Raw genomic sequence first — 20,341 nt, 5'->3', positions numbered from 1 at the left:
GTCGATGAACCATTCTTCACAGTAGTTTGACATTTCAGCTATTTCTAATGTTACATTTATAAGGGAATTAACCTACCTCTACTGTGTAAATCATATTTTATTGCTGCTCTTTCCTTTTTTTTTTTTTGTTAAGTTATATTTAGATTCTGTTCTTGCTATATTAAGGTAACATAATTCAGAATTTCTTTCTTTTTTTCAGATAATTTCCATGTTCGTAAATTTCTAAGTTGACTTCAGAACTGACCTTCACATTTTTAGGCTGATATTCCCCTTCAGGATTTTTGGAGGAGTTATGGTCTCAGGACTGAGCTTTTAGAAGAAGTTAATGTGAAAAATGGCACAGCACTTTGTAACAGCTAAGGAAAAATGCAGTAAAATACAGACAAGTGATTTTCTGCTTCAGGTTTTTTTGCAGCTGTCACAGAGTGAAACTCAAACATGATGGTGATTGGTTGCGTGCTGATTAACTTCAACAAGAATTTACAGCAATTAGTTCTGGTACTATAGAGTCTTGCCTGAGTCATAAATCCTTTAGGATTTGCTGAACATCCTGAACAACTGACTGAAGATTTACTTTACTTTCCTTTACATTATTTTTTTTTCTCTGACAGCAGTTTAATGACGAGTTCTTGTTCATCTGATGACATTGATCAGGAAGAAATCCAGCTGGCTTTGCAGGCTGCCAAAATTGCCACACGAGAGAAGATCAGATCTAGATTTCATGGCAGTAACGATCTCATTCACCGCCTTTTTGTCTGTATCTCAGGTATGAGAATCACTGAATTATTAAACTGTTTTTCATGGGATTTTTGGAAATTTTTTGGGGGTTTTACTCATCAAGTTGTGATAGAAAGGACTAGAGATGAAGTTTCGGGAAAACTCTGGTTTTGGGGCCTAAGTTGCAGTCTGGTTTAGAAGGACCTGTTACCTGTTTGGAACGTACAGAATCAGAGATGCTGACATCTTAGACCTGTAGTGTTGAAGAATTTGGACTTGTATCAGGTTTGTTTTTTCCCTGGTGATACCCTGTTGTGTTCAAGGAATGAAATTTGACTTACCAGTTCTGTTTTCATGCAAAATTAATCTCTGTCTTTCCTGCCAAAGGATACAGAATGTATGTATTGGCTTGCAGGTAGCATAAAAACCAGAATGTAACTTGGCCATTAAGGAGAATTAGTTTAATCAGATGTTCAATTTTTATTCCTAACATGAGCAAGTGATCCCCTAAAAATAAGTGAGGCCATAACTGGTACTAACAGGCAGATTTAAATACTTTTTTAAAGGATGGTGTAACAGTCTAGAATTGATTTACCCGTTTTCTCAAACACTTAGGTGTTGCTGACCAGCTGCAGACAAACTATGCTAGTGATCTGAGAAGTATCTTAAAGACCTTGTTTGAAGTTATGGCAACCAAACCTGAAACAGAAGACAAGGAAAAGCAGAAGAAAGGTAAAAGATCTGAACATTTGTTTTCTCTAATGAATTTCTGCTGGTAGCCCAGTGAGAATCCATAAACTATTTGACACAAATTCCCCTAATATATTGCTGTCTCTTTGAGATGATTCACTGTACAGTGATTTCACCTAAGTGTAAAGGAGTCACAGAAACAGACTGTAAACAGGATGGAGTCCTGTTTAGGAACACAGGAATTTCTCTTAAGGCAAATACTAAAGAGTTCAAGTCTTCAGAGTTTTTCTGCTGTTTCCATATTCCTTTGTTTAACAGCAGCACAGTATTTGTAGCCCATATAGTTAATAGCCCATGATTTATGCAGGGTTTGGACTTGGTAGATTCTTTTTTTTTCCCCCAGATTTGTTTCACACTGGGTATGTTTTAAATTACCAAAGAACAGACTCTAAGATGGGAATGCTCAGTAAGATGCTGAAATCTGTCCTCTCCTGAACAAATTGAAGAATTTGGCTTCAAGACAGAAGAATACCACATTTCACTTCTACATAATTAAAGTAATGGAACCAGAACTAGATCATGAACCAACAAAAGATTTTTTTTTCCTCTGTGACCATTTTTATTATTTCTTTTCTAAGTGGCAAGTCTGCTAACTTATCTAAGAATAACAGTGTCATCCCAGCGAGGCTGCAATTACCTTTGTCCTTTATTATCATTAAAACAACCAGCCTCTGAAAGTTACCAGAGCTCTTTTTATTTTCCTACTTCCTTTCCTCCAGATTGAAAACTTTTTCTTTCTCCCAGTTTCATTTAAAAGCATTGAGCTTTTCATGTGAAACACTTGGTTAAAAAGTTGGATCAAGTCAGCAGAAAAAACCTACACTCCAGTCCCAATTCTGCAGTGGGGTAATGCTCAACATGCATTACAGTCATCTTTTACTTTTGGTTGAAACTTCCACAACAGTTTTATGGTGGCAGCCTGTCAAGATGTGAAAATAGACTGGGTTTTTTATTGTTAAAAAATAAATAAATGGGGTTAGACAGAATTGCTAGAAAGAGAACACAAGAGCTCCTGAACCTTCAAATAGAGTAATAAAGAAACTGGAGCTGTAAAGAACTATCACTGAGAAATATATATTAATCAATAGTACTTGGATGGATGTAATTTCTCATGGATGAACTCTTGCATTAAAAAAGATGGTATTGACAAGAGTAAGCATAAACAAAATGAGAAACAAAATGGGAGTTTTGGGGTGAAGTTTTTCTTTGATATGTGTGATTTGATGTGTGTGATTCACCTTGGCAATCTCTCATTGTTCTCAAAATCTACTTGTGTTAAAGGATCCAAGTTAAGAATTGGGAAATAAAATGTAAGTGCAGCTAAACTAGCAGAAGGAAGAAGACTGCATGTCCTGTAGTAACAGCCTTTTTCGTTTCTGTTGTCATCCCAAAGTAGAATAGGAGACTTGTAAATCACTGTTTGGGCCAGGGTAGAGAAAAAGCAAGAAGTCCAAGAAGGTGGTACTGTGGTCTAATCCCAAAAGTTCTAATGTGAATCTTTTAAGTGAAAATTGGAGAAATAAGAGTGTTTTTTAAATTGTTTTACAGTTAATCATGGTTTAAGGAATGCAGCATTGGAAGACTGTGCTTTATGTCAAGAAAGTATATCATCCTCAGAACTTGCAGCAAAAGCCAGAGATGGGGACTTTGAAGGTATTTTCTTTTTTCTAAGAATTAAAATGAGACAACACTGGTGTATTAAAGAAGTGATCATTAAAATGAAAAGTCTTTTAATGTTTGGCTCTGGAAAGTGAGTATAACACGTTGTCATGCTGGTTTAGAGACAAAGGCAGAAAGTAAACCAACCATATTTCTTTCAGGTTTTTTCTAACAGCCTTGTGAAACTCTTATCCACAAATGGTCATATTCAGTATGAAATCCTCTGTATCAGTGCAGAAAGGGTCTGTATAGTAAAGGCTTTAATACAGTGTGGGATGTTACATCTGATGAGTTGCTGAGGGCTGTGTGAGATGCAAAGTCCTAAGTAAGGTCTTCTCAGCCAAATCTTGAGAGGGTTTTTATATCATTTGCTGCATGTGGATATGCTGCTTTATCCTAAGGTAGAAGTACCTTTCATATTTTCTTTTGTCTTTGATCAAGGTATTTTGGCTAATATTTCCACATTCTTTACCATATTATTTCAAAGAAAGTGATAGCTTTATATAAGTCTGCTGAGGTTGCTCAAATCTCACTGAGTACATGGTAAGAATGAAAAATGCATGTAAGTCTCTAGAGTTTTGGTTGAGGTTCAAGTACTCTGAAAGCTCACGAGTTGTTTCTCTTTTATTAATCTGAGCTTCTTCAGAGTTAGTTATGGGCTGAAGTCCTATTCTGGCAAACTCAGTATAAAAAATGGATTAAAAGATATCAGAGCACTTGCAGTCAAAGAATAAGAGATACATGAGATGGAGCAAACAAGAAAGCAATCAGCTTTGATCTTCAAGGCTAAGTGGTGGTTTCAGCACACCAGGAGCCCAATTACCAGAGCCATAATATGTCTGTGGTCAAGTGAGAAGTACAAGACAACCATCAGCTATGAAACTATCTCTGAGCTTCCCAGAAACTCAAGTGTGAAGTAATTTCCTTGTGCTTTAAAACTTTGATGTATTGTTATATATTTGTCCACATACACTACTGTCCTTCCAGGGAGAGGTTTGGCATGCTGGGTGATAAAGCAGTGTGTGCCTCTGCTCGTATGTGGAGGGTGGTGACCAACAGAAAAGAACTAGTGGTTCATGTCATTTGTAATATAGATCAAAAATCACAGAGGGGGAAAAAAAACCTCTTAAAGACTGGATTTTAGAGTAATACTACATATTTATAACTTATTTTGTGCTTATATAAAACCCATGGTTTGCTTGCTTACCCTTCTTCTGAAGCTGCAGGCTAAAGGATCTAATCTATTTAGAACAGCAGGGCTAATTCATGTATAATGCATTGTAGAAATATTATCTCTTCTGGAGAAAGATGATTTGGAAGCAGATAAAGAACTGTTCAGTAGTAATTTTAATTGATTTTTCTATTGTGCTGTAATTCAGAATGTCACAGAAGGTGCAGGAAGAAACAAATCTTTAAGCAAAATCCTTGCCATGTATAGGCTGTATTGCAAAAGAGTGCAAGATTATTCCTTCTGTACCACTTCAGTTCATTGTCTTTTGTTTTGGATCGATGCTGATGCTGTTGGTGAATTTGACTTACAGAACTTGAAAGCCAGTTATTTGAACTGCAGGATGCTACATAGCCCTCTCACAGTGGATGTACATTTTGTCACAGCAAAGTCATTTTTTTTTCCCTGGCACGTTGCTCATCTTTTAAGGTTCTTCAGCCTTTCATGGCAGCTGCTATTGGCATGGGGAGTGTTTCATGTTTGGAGAAGTGAGTTGGGATGTTATTTACTGAAATAAGAGGACAATGATCTGGGTACTTAGGTGATGTTCTGGCCAACACAGTAAAGGGGAATCTTCGGAGGCACAAAAGGCCCTGCAGCACCCAGGCAGTGTGAATCAGTTGTGTCCCTGCCCTAAGTGAATGGTACAACCAGGTATGTCGTGTTTATAGCATATGCTGTAAATAAAGATAACTTCAACAAAAGCAACGCCCTGCCTGCACCTTTATTCCAGAGCAGCAGGTGTTTTATGTGTGCCTGCATGGTAGAAAGCAGATCTTTGTGGGATAAGCAAGTCCCTTTTGAACAAGTAGCTAGTGATGCCAGGATGAGCTTGGCTGCCTTGCCCAGTGGTGTCCCATGCTAACATATCCTCTAAACCAAGCCAACTAGCAGGTGCTCCTGCAGGTGCTCTGCTTTTGGTGCTCACACAGGCTCACTGGGGGGGCTTGGCCATGTCTGCACCAGTCTCCTTGCAGGCTTTCTCTGGGAGCCTCCCTTGGCTTACGTGTAAGTGGTTATGCTGTAAATAGCTACTCATGGTTATGCTGTAAATATCTGCTCATACAAACCAGTGCAGCTCTTCTGACTGCAGACTGAAGAGTGTAGTCTGCTGTAACTTTGCTCCATTCCTGATGGGCAGGAGTTTTATGTATCCCAAAGAGACGTAGGATGCTGAGGAGAATGAAGACGAGCTCCACCTTCCAAACACAAGAAGTCACAGGAAGTCTACTAAAAGGGCATCTGAAGTGGGTCAATTTGCTGAATTTATGGGAACTTTAGAAACACCCCTCACCTCCAATATGCCAAATCCCTGTCCCTTCAGGTCACAAGTTGTCATTGCTGGCAACACTGTACAGACTTTTTCTGCTGAGGTGTGCAGGGACAGCTAATGGGATACATGGTTTTGCTCTCCCTAAGGCATCCAGCATGGGACATGAACTTCCACCAATATTTTAACCTCAGCAGCCATGTGCCTTTCCCCCTTGCAACACCTCCCCATGTATCTTGTTTTTGCTGGCCACTGTGGAAGGAACAGCTCCTGACTTTGGGTGATGTTTGGGTGCAGGTGGAAGATGTCTGGTGGATAAGGCAGCTTTTGCAGCTTGAGCATTGTTCCCTATTTCTTGCAGTGAGTTTGGTGACAACAGAAATGCACACACACAGAGTTTGCCCTTCAGGCCAAATTGGGCCACGGGCCATCAACAGGAGTACAGGAATACACCGCAGTTATCACTGTAAAGGGATTCAAGCAAAGACTGAGGGCATTGCATCAAAGTTAATTAATTCCTTTTTTTGTACATCAATTCTATACCTCAGGTCACTCAATTATTTCAACTGAAAGTGAAAACAATTGAAAGCAAAGGAGCACATCATAGCTCTTCCCTTCTGCCTTTGTGGCAGGGTATGTATCAAATTGAGAAGGTCCAGCCAGCTACCTGCCAGGAAAGCTCTTCCCTATTATCAAATAAATCCCTCTAACTGAATGTAGCAAATGTTTTAGATTGTATTCAATCAATGGTATTAAAAAAAAAAAAAAAAAACAAACCAAAAATGGAAGGCAAGACCAGCAACCTGAACACATAAATGGCCTTAAGATTGTACTGAAGGTTTTAGCCTCTACTCACGTTATGAAGATGAATCACTTGTTTTTGTCAGATTTCTCATTCTTATTGTATATAAAACCCACCAGCTGGTCTGGGTCATAAAACAAATATGAATGTTTGTTATGAGCCAACTGACATTGGCAAGGGTTTAAGAGTTAAATCCTGTGACCTTCTGAAGGTTGAAATACAATAAACTACAGATTAATTGGCATTCCAAAACAAAAGCATGAGCCTGTGGTCTGTATGTTAATTTTTATTGTCCTAATGCTCTAAGATTTTTGTCAAGGAAGTATATACATTTATACTTCATGGAGTATTAAAAAAATATTTTATTTATATATATATAATATATATTTATATATAGATTTATAGGGAAAGAGTGTAAAACAATTTTATTTTCCTGTGGTAGAAAATTAATTTATGCAATATTCAATAAGTAGTTTTTAAATATAGAAAAATTTCTTGTCCTGGTTGTATGATGGAAGTGATGGTCAGTGGAGTACAAAGTTCTGTGTATAAACTCATATTTCTAGCCCTAACAGAACTTGGTTTTTATTTGCTAGCAGATGTGTGTACATAGGTATGCACACACACAGAGTAACTTTTTACTTGAAAATTATTGCCTTTTTATGTTTTCATTTATCAGTTTGTTAATGGAATAAAGCATAAGTGTAACCCTGCTCACCATATTTTGGAGCATTATATAGGATAACCTTGTGAGTTTGATGATTTTAATACTAAAGTTGGGCAAATCTGAGTTTTACTGTACATGTATTTTGGGATAATTTATTACTAGGGTTGATCTGTTACAACTGAGGGAAATGTGAATATTTTAAATTATTATTATTAAATGTGAATATTTTAAATTATTATTATTAAATTAATGAAGTTAAAGGCAGGCTAAGAAAGTGAGTTATACTTCTTGTCCTAGAATAAGCACGAGATATCTCGAAATCTGAAGATTTTCTCAAGGAAACCAGCAAGCATTATGAAGCTGTTGATGCTCCATGAAAATATTTGCTGTAGCATCTCAGCTGGCATCTCAGCTGTCTCTCAGCCATCCATGCATCTTCACTCCTTATCCCTCTAGCATCTGTACAGAGCTGCCTTGCTTGCTACCACCTACTAAAAACTGCAGACATAATGGATTTGCTGTGGCTGCCAGTACAAATACCTGTTTGTGCCAAGTAGTGTTAGCATCTGTTTGCTTCACAGCACACACACTTTCTCCCTGATCCCTTGCCATCCCACCCCTCCTGTTTGGTCACAGGCCCTGACTGCTCTCTATCCAGCAGCACAAGCACAGCTCAGAAGTTCACAGTGCCAGGCTCTTGTTCTTGTTGCATTAAGAAGTCCCTGGGTCAGAAAAACCTACCCATGCTCCTGTTTGTGCAGAATCTGATCACCATGGCTCCAGAAATAGCTGTCAGCCCCAGCTGAATGCTTCAGTTTTTTGTTTGTCCTCTTTGTGCCTGTGGTTACTCTGTTATTTATGTTGACCAGCAACACCTTGTAGATGAAAGAAGTTAAACTGTTGCACACCTCAGTGGCCAAATGTAACTTTTCACTTTTTCCTTTTTCAGCAGCTCTGCTTACACTGTGTGAGAGAGGAGCCTAGCATCGAATTTCCATATGGAGGCAATGTTTTATAATCAACTGAGCATATTTAATCATGCATGTAGAATTACAGGATTCTTACAGGTTTTAGGTTGTAGTGCCATAATTTGATCTGACTTAGGCTTTAAGAACTTGCTCAGAGCCTTTTCCCTTCTCAAAGACTCTTTGTTGGCTCTGTGTGGAACTTGTTGAGACTTCCATGCAGTACTTATGGGAAAACATCTCCTAAATACTGTAAAGAACAGGCTTATTCAACTCTGTAACATCACAACTGGGTTTTTGATTAGGTTTTAAACTTTTTGTCTAATAAATACATGTTTTGAATGTTCTGGTATGTTTTATGTAGATCTACATTATCAACTTTTTTATATTATAAAGATTGGTAAGAGAATATTCCTACTAATGGTTAGATGGAAGATCCAAGTCTCTGCTCCATCTGATTTAAAGTAAAGATTTGACCCATATCTCAATGGAAACCAGTGTTTTCTATGAGAGTTGCTCCATTTTATATAAATAATTAATTGACCCAAAGAACTAGTTGCTGATCATGTACCTGGACAGAATGGACACAGCATGACATCATTCAAGGTGATGTTGAATCAGGCAGAGCAGAGGCTGAGCCCAAGTTTGCAAAGCTCTGTGTCCTGGTGAAAGTTTTCTAGATTTGCACAGAAATTCCATCCTAAGGAAGCTGTTTGACCAGAGCTGAAGCTAAGAAGTCTGTACCTCTTTTCTCCCTTAGCCCCAAAATTTTCATCAAATTATATTAAGCATAAAAATTTATTTTTTGAAAAATGTCAAGCTGGTTGTAATCAGCACTGAATCTTCTGAGCAAGGACTAAAATTACTTTGGTACAATTGCCTGTTAGAAATATTACATGGAAGTCAGAGATTGCCCAGAATGACACGTGGAAAATCAGGTGTGATGAGGGACAAAAAAGGTTCATTTTACTGTGGCAGCTGAAATGAGGGGTAAAGTCAAAAAACCTTAGTTTTCAACTTTCTGTGCTTAAAACTGAGAATTTACAATCCTGTTTTGATCAGAAGAGCTCCAGCAAGCCCATCTGAGCTTTTTTCAGCGGTGAGGGTAACGCGCTGCGACGGCTGCAGCGGTGGCAGCTCCACAGGCTGCTGTGGGAACAGCCCTCTGTGGCCTCTGCAGGTCACTTTGGTGGAGGTGTAATCAGGGTTATTTTGCATGATGTGCTCAGAAATCTAATGCAGGAGGAACTTTCAGTTGGAGTTCTGCATTAGGAATAATCGACAAAAACAAAAGGTGTGGAAAGGGGTCTTTTCTCTGAGTTGTCTGGCTGTAACATCACCACCACCACAAGTTTAGGATTTAGCAGCTGCTCTTCAACAGGGAGTTGTGGTATGCTTGCTTCTGATTTGTTTCCTACTAGAGTATAGATTTGCTGGCCTGGGCCTTCTGCAAACTCCAACAGCTTTTGAGGTTGTTTCTCTCTCCGCATCGGTCTCTTGTGTCTCAGCACCACAGAAAAAACTTCAGCTTGTGGGTCTAATGTTTCAGTCATCACAGTTGATGGACCTGGGTCCATGTTCTCTTCCTCTTGTGTTCTGAGACAGAGAAATGATCTTTTTGGTTTTCTAAGATTAGTTGGGACTGTATTAGGTCTAATGCACATATTTAATGCCAAATTAATTAACGTGTTCTTTTTGACAGTTTACAGTGTCTGTGATTTTTTTCGTCCATGATTATGGTTTTCTTAAAGCTCCGGCATCCTGGATTTTTCTGACTTTTATCTTTAGGAGCAGAAAATGTTTTTAGCTAATGAGGTAGCATAGACATGTTAAGGTGAATGCTAAAAGCTACAGAATAAATAAAAGACTGTAAAATTTCATGATTTATGAGAAATTGTCATGCAAGATGTTTGAATAGTTAAGAGTCTTTTTCAGTCTTAACACTATTTAATTTTATCTTGTGCTTTTTCCTTTCTCTAAGCTTGTTTCTTATTCATTTAAATACTTGTTTCTCTTCATTTCTCTGCCTTTTTTTCTGTGCTGCATGCTTTTAATGTTTTCTTCTAAAGTTTATATCTGTAGTCTGTCTCATTAATCCCTTCCTTCCCTTCCTCCTCCTCTTTGATGTTTGTGCTGTGGACTTCATCCATTTCCCAGCAGACTTCTCCAAACTCTCATTGCATGATAAAGCACTGGGCCAATTAGCCCAGGAACAAGGTTTTCCCTCCCTTCCTTGTCCAAATCCCCGAAGCACAGGCAGATAATGCTTTAGAGACTGGATGTTGCTATTTGCTGCAGCATGCAGAGCTAATGGAGCAGCATAGCCTGGAGAAGGAGTGTAACATAAAAAGCCTGTGGGTGTGGTGCTGCTGCCCTGCTTCCAGCGCAGCTTCAGGCTCGTGCTCGGGGTTTAATTCCTCTAACACACTCCCTGCTCCTCACATGGAAGCTTTATCCCCTCAGCAGAGGGCTCTTCAGAGAGTATTTCAATAGCCTGTTCTATAAAAAGCCCCGTGACTCAATCACTGATGTGTGTAAGTCAGGGGCTGCTCCCAAGGTTGAGTGAGATGAGGCAGGGGAAGGGAACCAAGGGGTGGCATCCACCGGGGCTTCTGTGGGCTCGGAGAGACCCAGTCAGGACTTCATCCTTCCTGCCAGGGTGAGCCCTTCGGCTCCACTCCAGCACTGCATTTGATTCTAAGTGCATAGTCTCACAGCTCTGTGTTTGTAGTCAGTGTAAAGCCATTTTCAGTCAGCTGGAAGGAAGGGCATTGGGGTAGTGGCCCCAAGTTCCCTCTTTCAAATGTCACTTCAGTGCTGCTCCGCTTTGATTTTGTGCAAGACATCCCTCTCCTGATTTCTCCCCACACACTGACTGTAGCCGGGTGATGAGGATTAAAGCAATTACATTTGTACAGCATTTGGAATGTTAAAAGCTGTTACGTAACCAAGTGTTACTATTTGGGGGTGTGCTGCAGTGCAGATCTTGGTGCGAGCAGTCGGGAGGGCACGAACCCCTGAGGCAGCGGGGCACGGGACCTGCTGGGCACCCCTGCTGAGGGGTCACTGGCCGGGGAAATGTGCCCTTCAGCCACCCTAGGGACACTTACATGCAGTGAATCAGCTGAGGTGACACTGGTGTGGAGGCAGAGAGTGTTCTGTGGAGAGGGTTGAGCTGTTTCTGTACATTGCCAATAAGTTGTGAATTATTTCTTATGAAAACCAAGTTCCAAAAACAAAGTTTTCAGATTAATTGATCTGTCAGTCAAGTGATTCTGTAACTGTGAATTACAGATTATATGCTTATTGTTAGTTTAAGGTCATTATTTATCAGAATTTGCTGGGTGGTTTTTTGTTTGTTTATTTGCTTGGTTTTGGATTTTTTTTTTGAGGGGCTGGGGTTTTTTTGTTTGTTTGGTTTTTTGGTTTTTTTTCAGTTATTCTTTCTATTTAGCATGGACGCAAATCTATGCAAGATCAATTAAAAAATAACTTTTTCAGCATTGCACTTCAAGGGCAACAACAGAAAAATATAGGGCAGGGGGAAGAAAAAATCACTCTGTCTTTCCCCCACAAAAGACAAAGCAAACAAAAAAAGCCCCTCCAAGACACCCAAACCAAAAATTAAACAGCTGGTAAGAAAGCTGCTTTCTGCTGATGAGGTCCAGAGTCTTTGGGGTGGGTTTGTGTTGGCTTATAATGTGTGTGACCTACCTGTGATCTGGAGGAAGGAGTGATGATGGCTCCAGCTGCTGCAGAAGTGGCACATCACATTGGGATGCTGCAGGGGGTACTGAAAGGGCATGTGCTTTGTGGCTTTTCTGTGAATATTAAAATCAGTAACTGTCTGAACCTGGTAGCCCACCCTGCAATGCAGTTTATAAAGCATCAGGTTCAAATTGAGCATCTTACCAAGCCTGCTTCCACCAGACTGCAGAGGGAGAACTGGTGGCACTGAGCTTGAATAATTTCCCAAATTTTGCTGTGCTCAAAATGCATGAGAATCAATGGATAGTTAAATGCCTGGAAACATAATCTATGTAGAGAAAATTATAAACAGGAACATTGTTATTGGTTCATATTTTTGCTTTTTGTTGTGCATAAATGTCATAACCCAAGGGGCCTTCTGGATGGAGAACATGGGGATTCTCCATCAGGCTTGCCATGGTTTCAGATCAGAGAAAGTGAATAAGTTTCCAAAATCTACATCATAAACTGATACTAGGAGTAAATTTCACTGGGCAAGATACATGCAGTGCCCAGGGAGATTGCAGAAAAGGAAAAAAAGTGGAAAGAAAAATGTCTTGGCTCCACTGTTATTAATGCTTGACTTAAGCTGGCAGTCCTGTATCTCCCTGCTGCTGAAGGAAACCCTGCCTTTGAACCAGGAATTTGTAGCCTTGTGTCCCGCACAGAACATTTTCTGGTGAACTGTTCTCAGGGATGAGGTGAAGGCTTCTGTGTGCAATCTCCTTTTTTTTCTACCACATCAGTAAATTCTCTGCACATCAACTTGTGGGTTTGGTTACTGGCCCTGTAGGTGTAACCTTTGTCAGACTGGTGTGCTCATTAAGTGAAGGATAGCTTCCTTAAGCTAGTTCAACCTCTGAAGTAGTTTAGAGAAGCCTATAAAAGCTGAGTCAAATTCTTAAGTTCTCTTTGTTTTTACTAATCTGCTTTTTGAACAGTTACTTACATTGAATGCTATATCCTTTGTTCTTTTAATTTGACAAGTGTTGCAATGTGACAAACACATGAAAACTGGTCATAGTTATGTTGGAACAAAACAGTGGATTTTTCATTTAATTGTCTTTCTGCCTGTAGCTATAGTCCTCTTTAACTCTGCATCAACTGCACCATGTATTTTGTTGTTTGATAGTATGCTCCTTGAGGCAGGGATCCTGCTTGTCAGGTTTATAAATCAGCAATTGCATGGCTTGCAAATTGTAAGTAATACTCAGAAAGGAGCTGCATTCAGAGAACTTGGATAAATACACCCAGCAGTTCATGTTCACCCTGTCCATGGATTCCTTCTGGACAGACCTTGCTTTGCACTCATTAGATTTTTACCAACTTCATTAAGCAGTCAGCTTCATCATTTCTACACTTCTAACTCCAGACTCTTTGAGGTCATGTCAGCCTGTCGTGAGCAGAAGCAGCTCAGCAGAAGGGAGCCCCATATTTTCTTCCTCGCCAAAACCAAATCATTTCCCTGCTTGTCTTTTATGGGAGGTTGGAGAGCTCGCAGGAGACATAAACAACTGAAACATGCTGTCTGTGATAATGGGCAAGTTCTTTCTCTGCTAAGCTGTGTACACTTGATTTTGTGGTTTTGCTGTAGTAACTGGTGACTTCCAGTAAGAGTCCTAATAATTGAACAGATGGTAATCAGGCTTTGGGTTTATTACCTGTACAGTTGATTGCCTAATTGCAGAAAAGCAGTTGGCCTTTCTGGAGGGAAGGCAGAAGAGGCTGGGAATGATCTCAGCTCTAAGCTTGTTTTGATGGTGGATGGCATTGACAAAAACACTTGTGATTCAGTTCTGCTTTAATAATCTCTTGTCTTCTTGCTTTATTTTGCTCATCTCCTTTTTCCTGGACTTGCATTTGACTAAGATAAATTTTATTTTGAGTCCAAAGCTGTCATGGGCCATTTTAATGCCTGATCTGCTCTGCCCAAAGGTGGGTGCCTGGCAGAGAAGAGGGGAGTTGAGCCCTCCTGGGCATCCTGAACTCACTCAGCCACTGTTTGCAAAGCACCTGGAGAAATGCAGATGAAAGCAGCTGCTGCTATATTTTACTCTCCCTACTTCCTTGTGGATCTGATAATCACATGTTTGGTTTTATTCCCTTTTGGTTTATGTTCCCTTTCGTTGCTGTGTTTCTGACAGATCCTCCTGACTGGGTTCCAGATGAAGTCTGCAGCTACTGCACTGCCTGCAAGGCTCCTTTCACAGTCATCCGCAGGAAGCACCACTGTCGGAGCTGTGGCAAGGTAATGACTCAGTCAGGGCTGTGAGGAACTCCCACCAAAGACAGCAGCAAATTCATGTGCACCACAGAACCTGGCTGCACAGCAAAATGTGCACTCTCAGCCAGGGTTCTCAATTCACACTTGCTGCTGTGTGCCTGGGCCGCCAACTCTCAGCTTATGTTTACAAAGGGTTGGGGAGCGGTTTGGCTTTTATACAGCAATAAGCTGGGTAAAGCTAAAGGCAGAATTCCCTGTTGAGATCCTAGAACACTCCCCACTCCAACAGAGTCACTCTGCACTATTGCTGTAAGCTCTAATGAGCCAGGGCAGCCTGCACTGCCAGGGGTGATGCACACACAGCTCAGCTGCAGGGACAGGGTGTCCCTTTGCTTTCTTTCCAAACCTTGGGAGGATCACTCTGGTGTGTAGGGCTGCTGCTTTGCAAGTTTGTGGGGGTGGAAGAGGGAGCGAGGGAGAAAAAAGCAGTCATGTACCACAGGAAGCCAGAAATCTGCAATCCCATTTCTCTTGCTGGCTGGGGTACAAGTTGGAAAGGAAGAAGCTGCTTTCTTTAACCATGTAGTGGACTTGCAGGAGTATGAAATTCAGAGATACTCACAAACATTCCCCTAGTCTTTCTTTAAAACGAAGGGAGAGATGCTTCTTTGCACCTCTGATGTAGCTGCCTTTTCCTGTGAGCTGCAGAGGAGGACAGGCCAGCCTTGGCTACTGTCAGTGCTGGGCACCCTCACTAGAGGGACTGAGCCTGGCCAGATAAACTGGGTAAGGATTGCCTGCTGGGGCCCTTCACTTGCTGTGCTGAGGACAGTGCTGGTGCCAGCTCATTCAATCTTCTCTCCCCTCCCTTGAAATCAATTTTGTCCCATCCTGTTCTTCAGAGGAACTGAAGAGAAATTTCCCCTCTTGTTTTTCAGATCTTCTGTTCCCGCTGTTCCTCCCACTCTGCTCCATTACCTCGTTATGGCCAGATGAAGCCTGTCCGTGTTTGCACTCACTGTTACATGTTCCATGTCACTCCTTTCTATAGTGACAGAGCTGGTATCTGACATATTAAACTACTGTGTGTCTTCTGGAGTCTTACATGGACTGATATATTTGACCTAAGCCAAGAATTAACTTGAAAGAGGAGCCCAGTGAGGGCACATAGGCTTTGACATCCATTATTATAGATTTTGTACAGACAGTTTTTATTGCATTTTACTAAGCTGCTAAAGGGAACTACGAAGCGTCTGTAGCTCTAAGGCTACAGTACAGTCTTCCATAAATTTATAACATTAATGTTACGATGCCATATGCAGAACAAATGCACTGTGTGGAAGGAAATAGGGCTCAGAGAATTGAACAGGCATTGCTGCTTATCTTACATGCTAGGAACAGAGTAGCCAGTTAATTAGTCCATTCCCAGTGGATCAGTCCCAAAGCTCAGACACTCCTGTGCCCACTGGAATCCCAGCATGGCTGTGGGCATCAGCACTCTCCCACCTGCTGCCATTTAACTTCCCTGTGTCTAGATTTTTGCTACCTATGCTAGGACTAATAAAAGCAAATCTATTTCAGATCTGTATTCAATATTTACAAAGGCAAAATTTTCAGTGAATCCCATAGGAAGCCCTGAAGGCCCTAAAACAGTATATTTCTGTTGCCTTTTATTTACCGAGCAGAGCAATAAGTCCAAGTTGTCATCTAAAAATTTTTCAAACTTCCGCAGTTTGGAGTTTTGGAAGTGTTTATAATCTGAATAATTTATGCGAAATTTTGTTAATAACAGTCTGACACAGAAGTTTGGTTTCTATATCAGCATTTAAAACTTCCGAGGAAGTGGTTACCAAATAAATGAATTCACATTAGAATAGATATTTTTGAGAGTTTGGCAGCAAAATTTAGTAGACAAGACAAATTATTTCTCCCATATTGAGGTTTTCTAAAAGGCAAATATGTAATGAGATATCCAAAAGGTCTTACAAAGTGGTCAGCCAGAGAGGGGTACTTGTTGTCCATATTTGGCAGAGTAACCATGTAAAATAGTGCATACTGGTACTTCACTCATGCTAACAACTCAGAAGACATTTGTATTTATTTGAAACACCAGGGAATAATGATCTCCACTCAGAGAGGAAAGAAATGAAACTCACATGGATCATGCTATGATCTTGCATGAACTATTTGCAGTAAGAGCTCCCTGAGCACTGAGGTTTCAAAGGCATTTGGACCTGCTTTGAGTTGGCCACATGAAAAGCAAGGCGGTGTGTGCTGTGGTTACAGAGGAAACGAGATCAAGAGCTCGTTGCTGTGCCCCCTTTCCTGACTCGTGGCGTTGCACACTGTGTTTCAAAGTAAGAAATACAAAAATGGCTGAGGAAGCTGTTTGCGGTATCACGCCTGAGAAAGGTCGTCACTCAAAATGATAAGGCAAAACTGGCCAGTGTTAATTTTTTTTATATTTTATTTATTTTTTTGGGAGACATTCCCTTTGCTCCGTGGTTTACTGTTCAGTGTTAATGAGCCATATAAGGGTGCTGCAGTTTGGCACTACTGGCATTTTGATTCAGATGAAACAGCTTCACTTAGTTGATGTGTAATGCACAAGCCTTATGATGCTGTTTGTAGACAATGTCAGCTCTGATGTGTTATCCTCACTTATTTATATTTTTATTATTACTACATCCCTGAAATCCTTCTCAAGAAATGCTTGGGTTGGAGTGTCTGCATTCACCAGAGTTTGGAAAGGCATGGGGTTGGGTGATGGGTGAGAGATGGGTAATGTGGTGCAAGCAATGATACTTATTCAGGCTTAAATCTCAGGCTTCACATTGCAATGATTATTGCAGTTTTATTTTTAGGAAAAAAAACAGAAAAACACACAAGAAATTTAATGCTTCTTTTATAGGATAAAAAAAATTGCAACAAACTTCAATTGTGAAATAAATATGCACAAAAAGTTGCTTCTGTGGAAAAAAATCTTATTTAATGCACTGAATATTTATTTAAGCTTGTTTTTATTTTGTAAATGCTGTAATTCAGAATCATTTCCATAAATATGATATTTAAAGATCTCAGACACTATAGTTTCTTATGTAAATACAGACTCCTATTTCTCTTACTGAAAAGCACAATGACTATATCAATACTAATATACATTTGCCTCGAGAAAGACTTTCATCTTGTAATCTCTTCAGATAATTAAAGTGTCAGGACTTTCTACTTCCATGTGCTGGATTGCTCTTTCATTCTGGGGTCTGTTTACATGGAGTGACAGCTGCCATCCTGTCAAACAAACTGGCCTTAACTCTTTCTCACTTTGCAAATAACATGAAAGAAATTAGTTTAAATTTGAAGGTGGAAGTCACCCATACAGCGAAGGGGTGGTAATTTAAAGCTGGAATACCAGCCTGTCACTTAGCATTGCCTCATGCTATCTCTTGCCACCAGCTGAAAATCCCCCTTCCCAAAATATCTTGTGTCAATGGCCACTTCAGTCATCAGGCATGTTTGATCTGCCTGTGTCACATCTGAATAATCTTTCCTGTGGGGGATACAAATCTGCCATGAAAACAGCGCTCCTTGGATCTCTGTGCACAGTTATCCTTGGGAAGCATAAATGCCCAGTGCTGCTTTGTTCTGCCCCCTGTAAGAGATACAGCTGTTCAAGGTTTTATGGGAATTAATTTTCTTTTCCAGAGGACCTAATGCTGCGTGGCTCTGGGATGCCATTTCACTGAGCAGAAAACATGTTACAGCTCCATTACATTGGGGTCTCGGCTTCAGTGGTGCAACAATGGGGAAACTTGATGGGAAACCTGCACACAAATGTAAGATTGTATTTGAATTAACATGCATAATGTTTATGGGCAAATAATGCTGCCTTCAGGTGTGTATGAATAAGTGAACAGTAGAAATTTATCCTAAAGGGACTTCTTGATTAAAATGGGGATTTCTCCAGAATACAACATGTTTCACAGCAGTTTTCCTGTTGGGGATATCACAATGGGAGTGAAGAGGATAATAAGGTAAGAGCAGCATTGCCAAAGGCAGCAATAATTCACCTGGTGCTGGACTCTCCTGTATGGCTGTTCCCTTCTGAATCACCCCTGTTTCCAGGGGGAAAAAAGTAATTACTGTAAACTCTGGAGTGATCCTTTCAAGGTCTGTACAAATCGTACAGCGTTTCCAGCACTCTCTGGGTTTGTAAAAGCAGGTGGATATCAAGGCTTGCTCTGCAGCAAAAGGAACTTCTGTAAAATACCTCTGCTTCCAGGGAATACCCCTGTCCAGAGCTTTCAAACAGACTGAAAAGCTGTCACACAGCATCTCGGTGAGAGGCAGCCTGGATGATGGAAGTGATGGGTGAGGAGTGACTTTTGTGTGCATTGTCTGAGCTGAAAGGAGGGAGGAGGGAAACAGGCTGTGTGTGCTTGTGCCTCTACTCAGGTGGAGAGATGGGAAAGGTGGGCTGTGGGAAAGCCTCAAACACAGCCCCATCGCAGTCCTGCCTGGAGCTGGAGGAGCCAGCTCTCCGAGCCTCTGAACTCTCAGCTCCTGCAAAGTCAAAGCTGCTGGGGCTGCACCGCCGGTTTCCGTGGCAACCCCCGATAGCATCTCTGTGCCAGTGCCAGGACTGCAGCACTCTGTTCTGCACATGCAGGCATGGAGACTCCTGCTTTCTGCTCTGTCAAAGGGATTGTGATGGCTCAAATGTCTTCATTTGTAACCAAGGTTTGTACTGCAGTCAAGAGCTTACCGTGAACTCTATTTTCTAATGACAGCATTTCACTGAATTATGCTTTATGTTGCTTCTCTGGAAGAAATCATCTCTGTAGGCATCCTTCTTTGACTTCTTTTGGGAGGATTTAGCTCTTTTTCCTTCTCCTCTTTCACCCTTTACCCAACCCCATCACTCAGTCTAGTTTATACACAGCAGAAACTGAAAGCTTACTCTGTGGCCTCTGTGAATATCTTACACATAGTGAAATATTAAGTCAACTCAAAGAGCTTTCATCTTTATTGTTTCTTGATCTTACCCTTCAAGTTCCCAGGCACAGGCTTGTTTCAAACCACTCGGTATCCTTGTACCTGCAGTAGCATCCTGCCACACAGGTCCTTCCCGATTGCCTGAGATGCCATGGGTCTTGCACCAAGGTGTTTAAAGTTCTGCAGTATTCCTTGACTTTGTGGTGGAGAAAGGAAAGATCCTAATTCTCAGGTTTTAATAGCTGTTAGTAAATTATAGATATTGCCATTTGCCTCTTTTTTCCTTTGCTCTTAAACCAAAACATGGTAAAATAATAGACAGAAGGATGAAGAGAGGAGGACTTGTTAAAGCAGCTCTGGAAGTGTGAAGATGATGTTTTAATGAAGTAATTGGTCTCTTTGAAAACAAGCTGTAACTGCATGTGCTAGGAATGCTGGGGCTCATGCATAAAACAAACTGGGCAATTAGTCTTTCATGAACTCATTTCATTTCTTCTTTTCACTAAACATGAAGGTTCTGAAGTGTAAAGAATGATTTTCCCTCACGTTTCATTCTAAGGTATGAAGTTGATTTTTCTTACCAGTTTTTCTCTGCAAACAACCAGCAGCCTCTTAGGGCTCTGACTGAACTTGTCTGCAAAGGGAAAATCCCGTGTCCAAAGCATCCAACAGTGGGGCCCTCTCAGCCTCCCACCCCTGGGGAGCAGTGAGAGGTGCCTGTTGCTCATGTCCAGCTGCTGAGGGATGCTCCCGTCTGCTCTTTCTCAGGAGCGTGAGGTGTCTGACACAGCCCAGGGTGGGAGGGACCACTGTGCCTGGGAATGGCAGAGCCAGCAAGCACCGAGCTGTAACTACCTCACATTATAGAGAGATTTTATTTTCTGAAAATAACCCCAGGCCAGGCACTCACACTACTTAAGCAAGCACTTAAACTCATGTCTTACTCTAGAAAGTCTTATGTATGTATTTCTGCACTTTTACATAGTTCTTCACAGGGCAATAAAATGTTGGTGTTACTGCCATGACTTTTTTATTCACTGAGTTAATAAAATTGATATAAAACAGCAGCAGGGAGGGTGTTTGAGGTCACTGCTTTCCACATAATATTTCAGCAATGGCCAGCCTTCAGGTTTTTAGCTGGAATTAGGTTGTGGTTACAATGGGCCTGTCAGTACAGTTGAGGATCATGGTAAGAGCTAGTCCTAAATAGCATTTCTGCTGGTAACCTTTCTGCTGATGTTCTGTAAAACATGTTAAAAATATCTGTCTTTCATAAGAGGTGTGTCTGAAAATGATGTGCAGGTGCCTCAGCTTTGGACA

The 20,341-nt window shown here is 40.8% G+C and overlaps 1 protein-coding gene across 4 annotated transcripts in view; it reads left to right on the top strand.

The window, feature by feature from the left end:
* Positions 1 to 17,254, top strand: part of ZFYVE28 (zinc finger FYVE-type containing 28) — a 146,041-nt gene extending 128,787 nt beyond the window's left edge. For 2 of the 4 annotated variants that reach the window (XM_038134253.1, XM_038134250.1), the window contains 5 exons: positions 612 to 766; positions 1,333 to 1,449; positions 3,016 to 3,120; positions 13,950 to 14,053; positions 14,968 to 17,254. In XM_038134253.1, the coding sequence (XP_037990181.1) occupies positions 612 to 766; positions 1,333 to 1,449; positions 3,016 to 3,120; positions 13,950 to 14,053; positions 14,968 to 15,099 (613 nt within the window). In that variant the 3' untranslated portion in view covers positions 15,100 to 17,254. The remainder of the gene's footprint in view (positions 1 to 611; positions 767 to 1,332; positions 1,450 to 3,015; positions 3,121 to 13,949; positions 14,054 to 14,967) is intronic. The other 2 variants (XM_038134252.1, XM_038134249.1) reach the window with 1 other exon arrangement.
* The last annotated feature ends 3,087 nt before the right edge of the window (positions 17,255 to 20,341 follow it).

Source organism: Motacilla alba, chromosome 4 (genome assembly GCF_015832195.1).
Source record: "Motacilla alba alba isolate MOTALB_02 chromosome 4, Motacilla_alba_V1.0_pri, whole genome shotgun sequence".
NCBI classification, from domain to species: domain Eukaryota; kingdom Metazoa; phylum Chordata; class Aves; order Passeriformes; family Motacillidae; genus Motacilla; species Motacilla alba.
The sequence above is the reverse complement of the archived record's forward strand: the minus strand, read 5'-3'. Positions and strand labels throughout refer to the sequence as shown.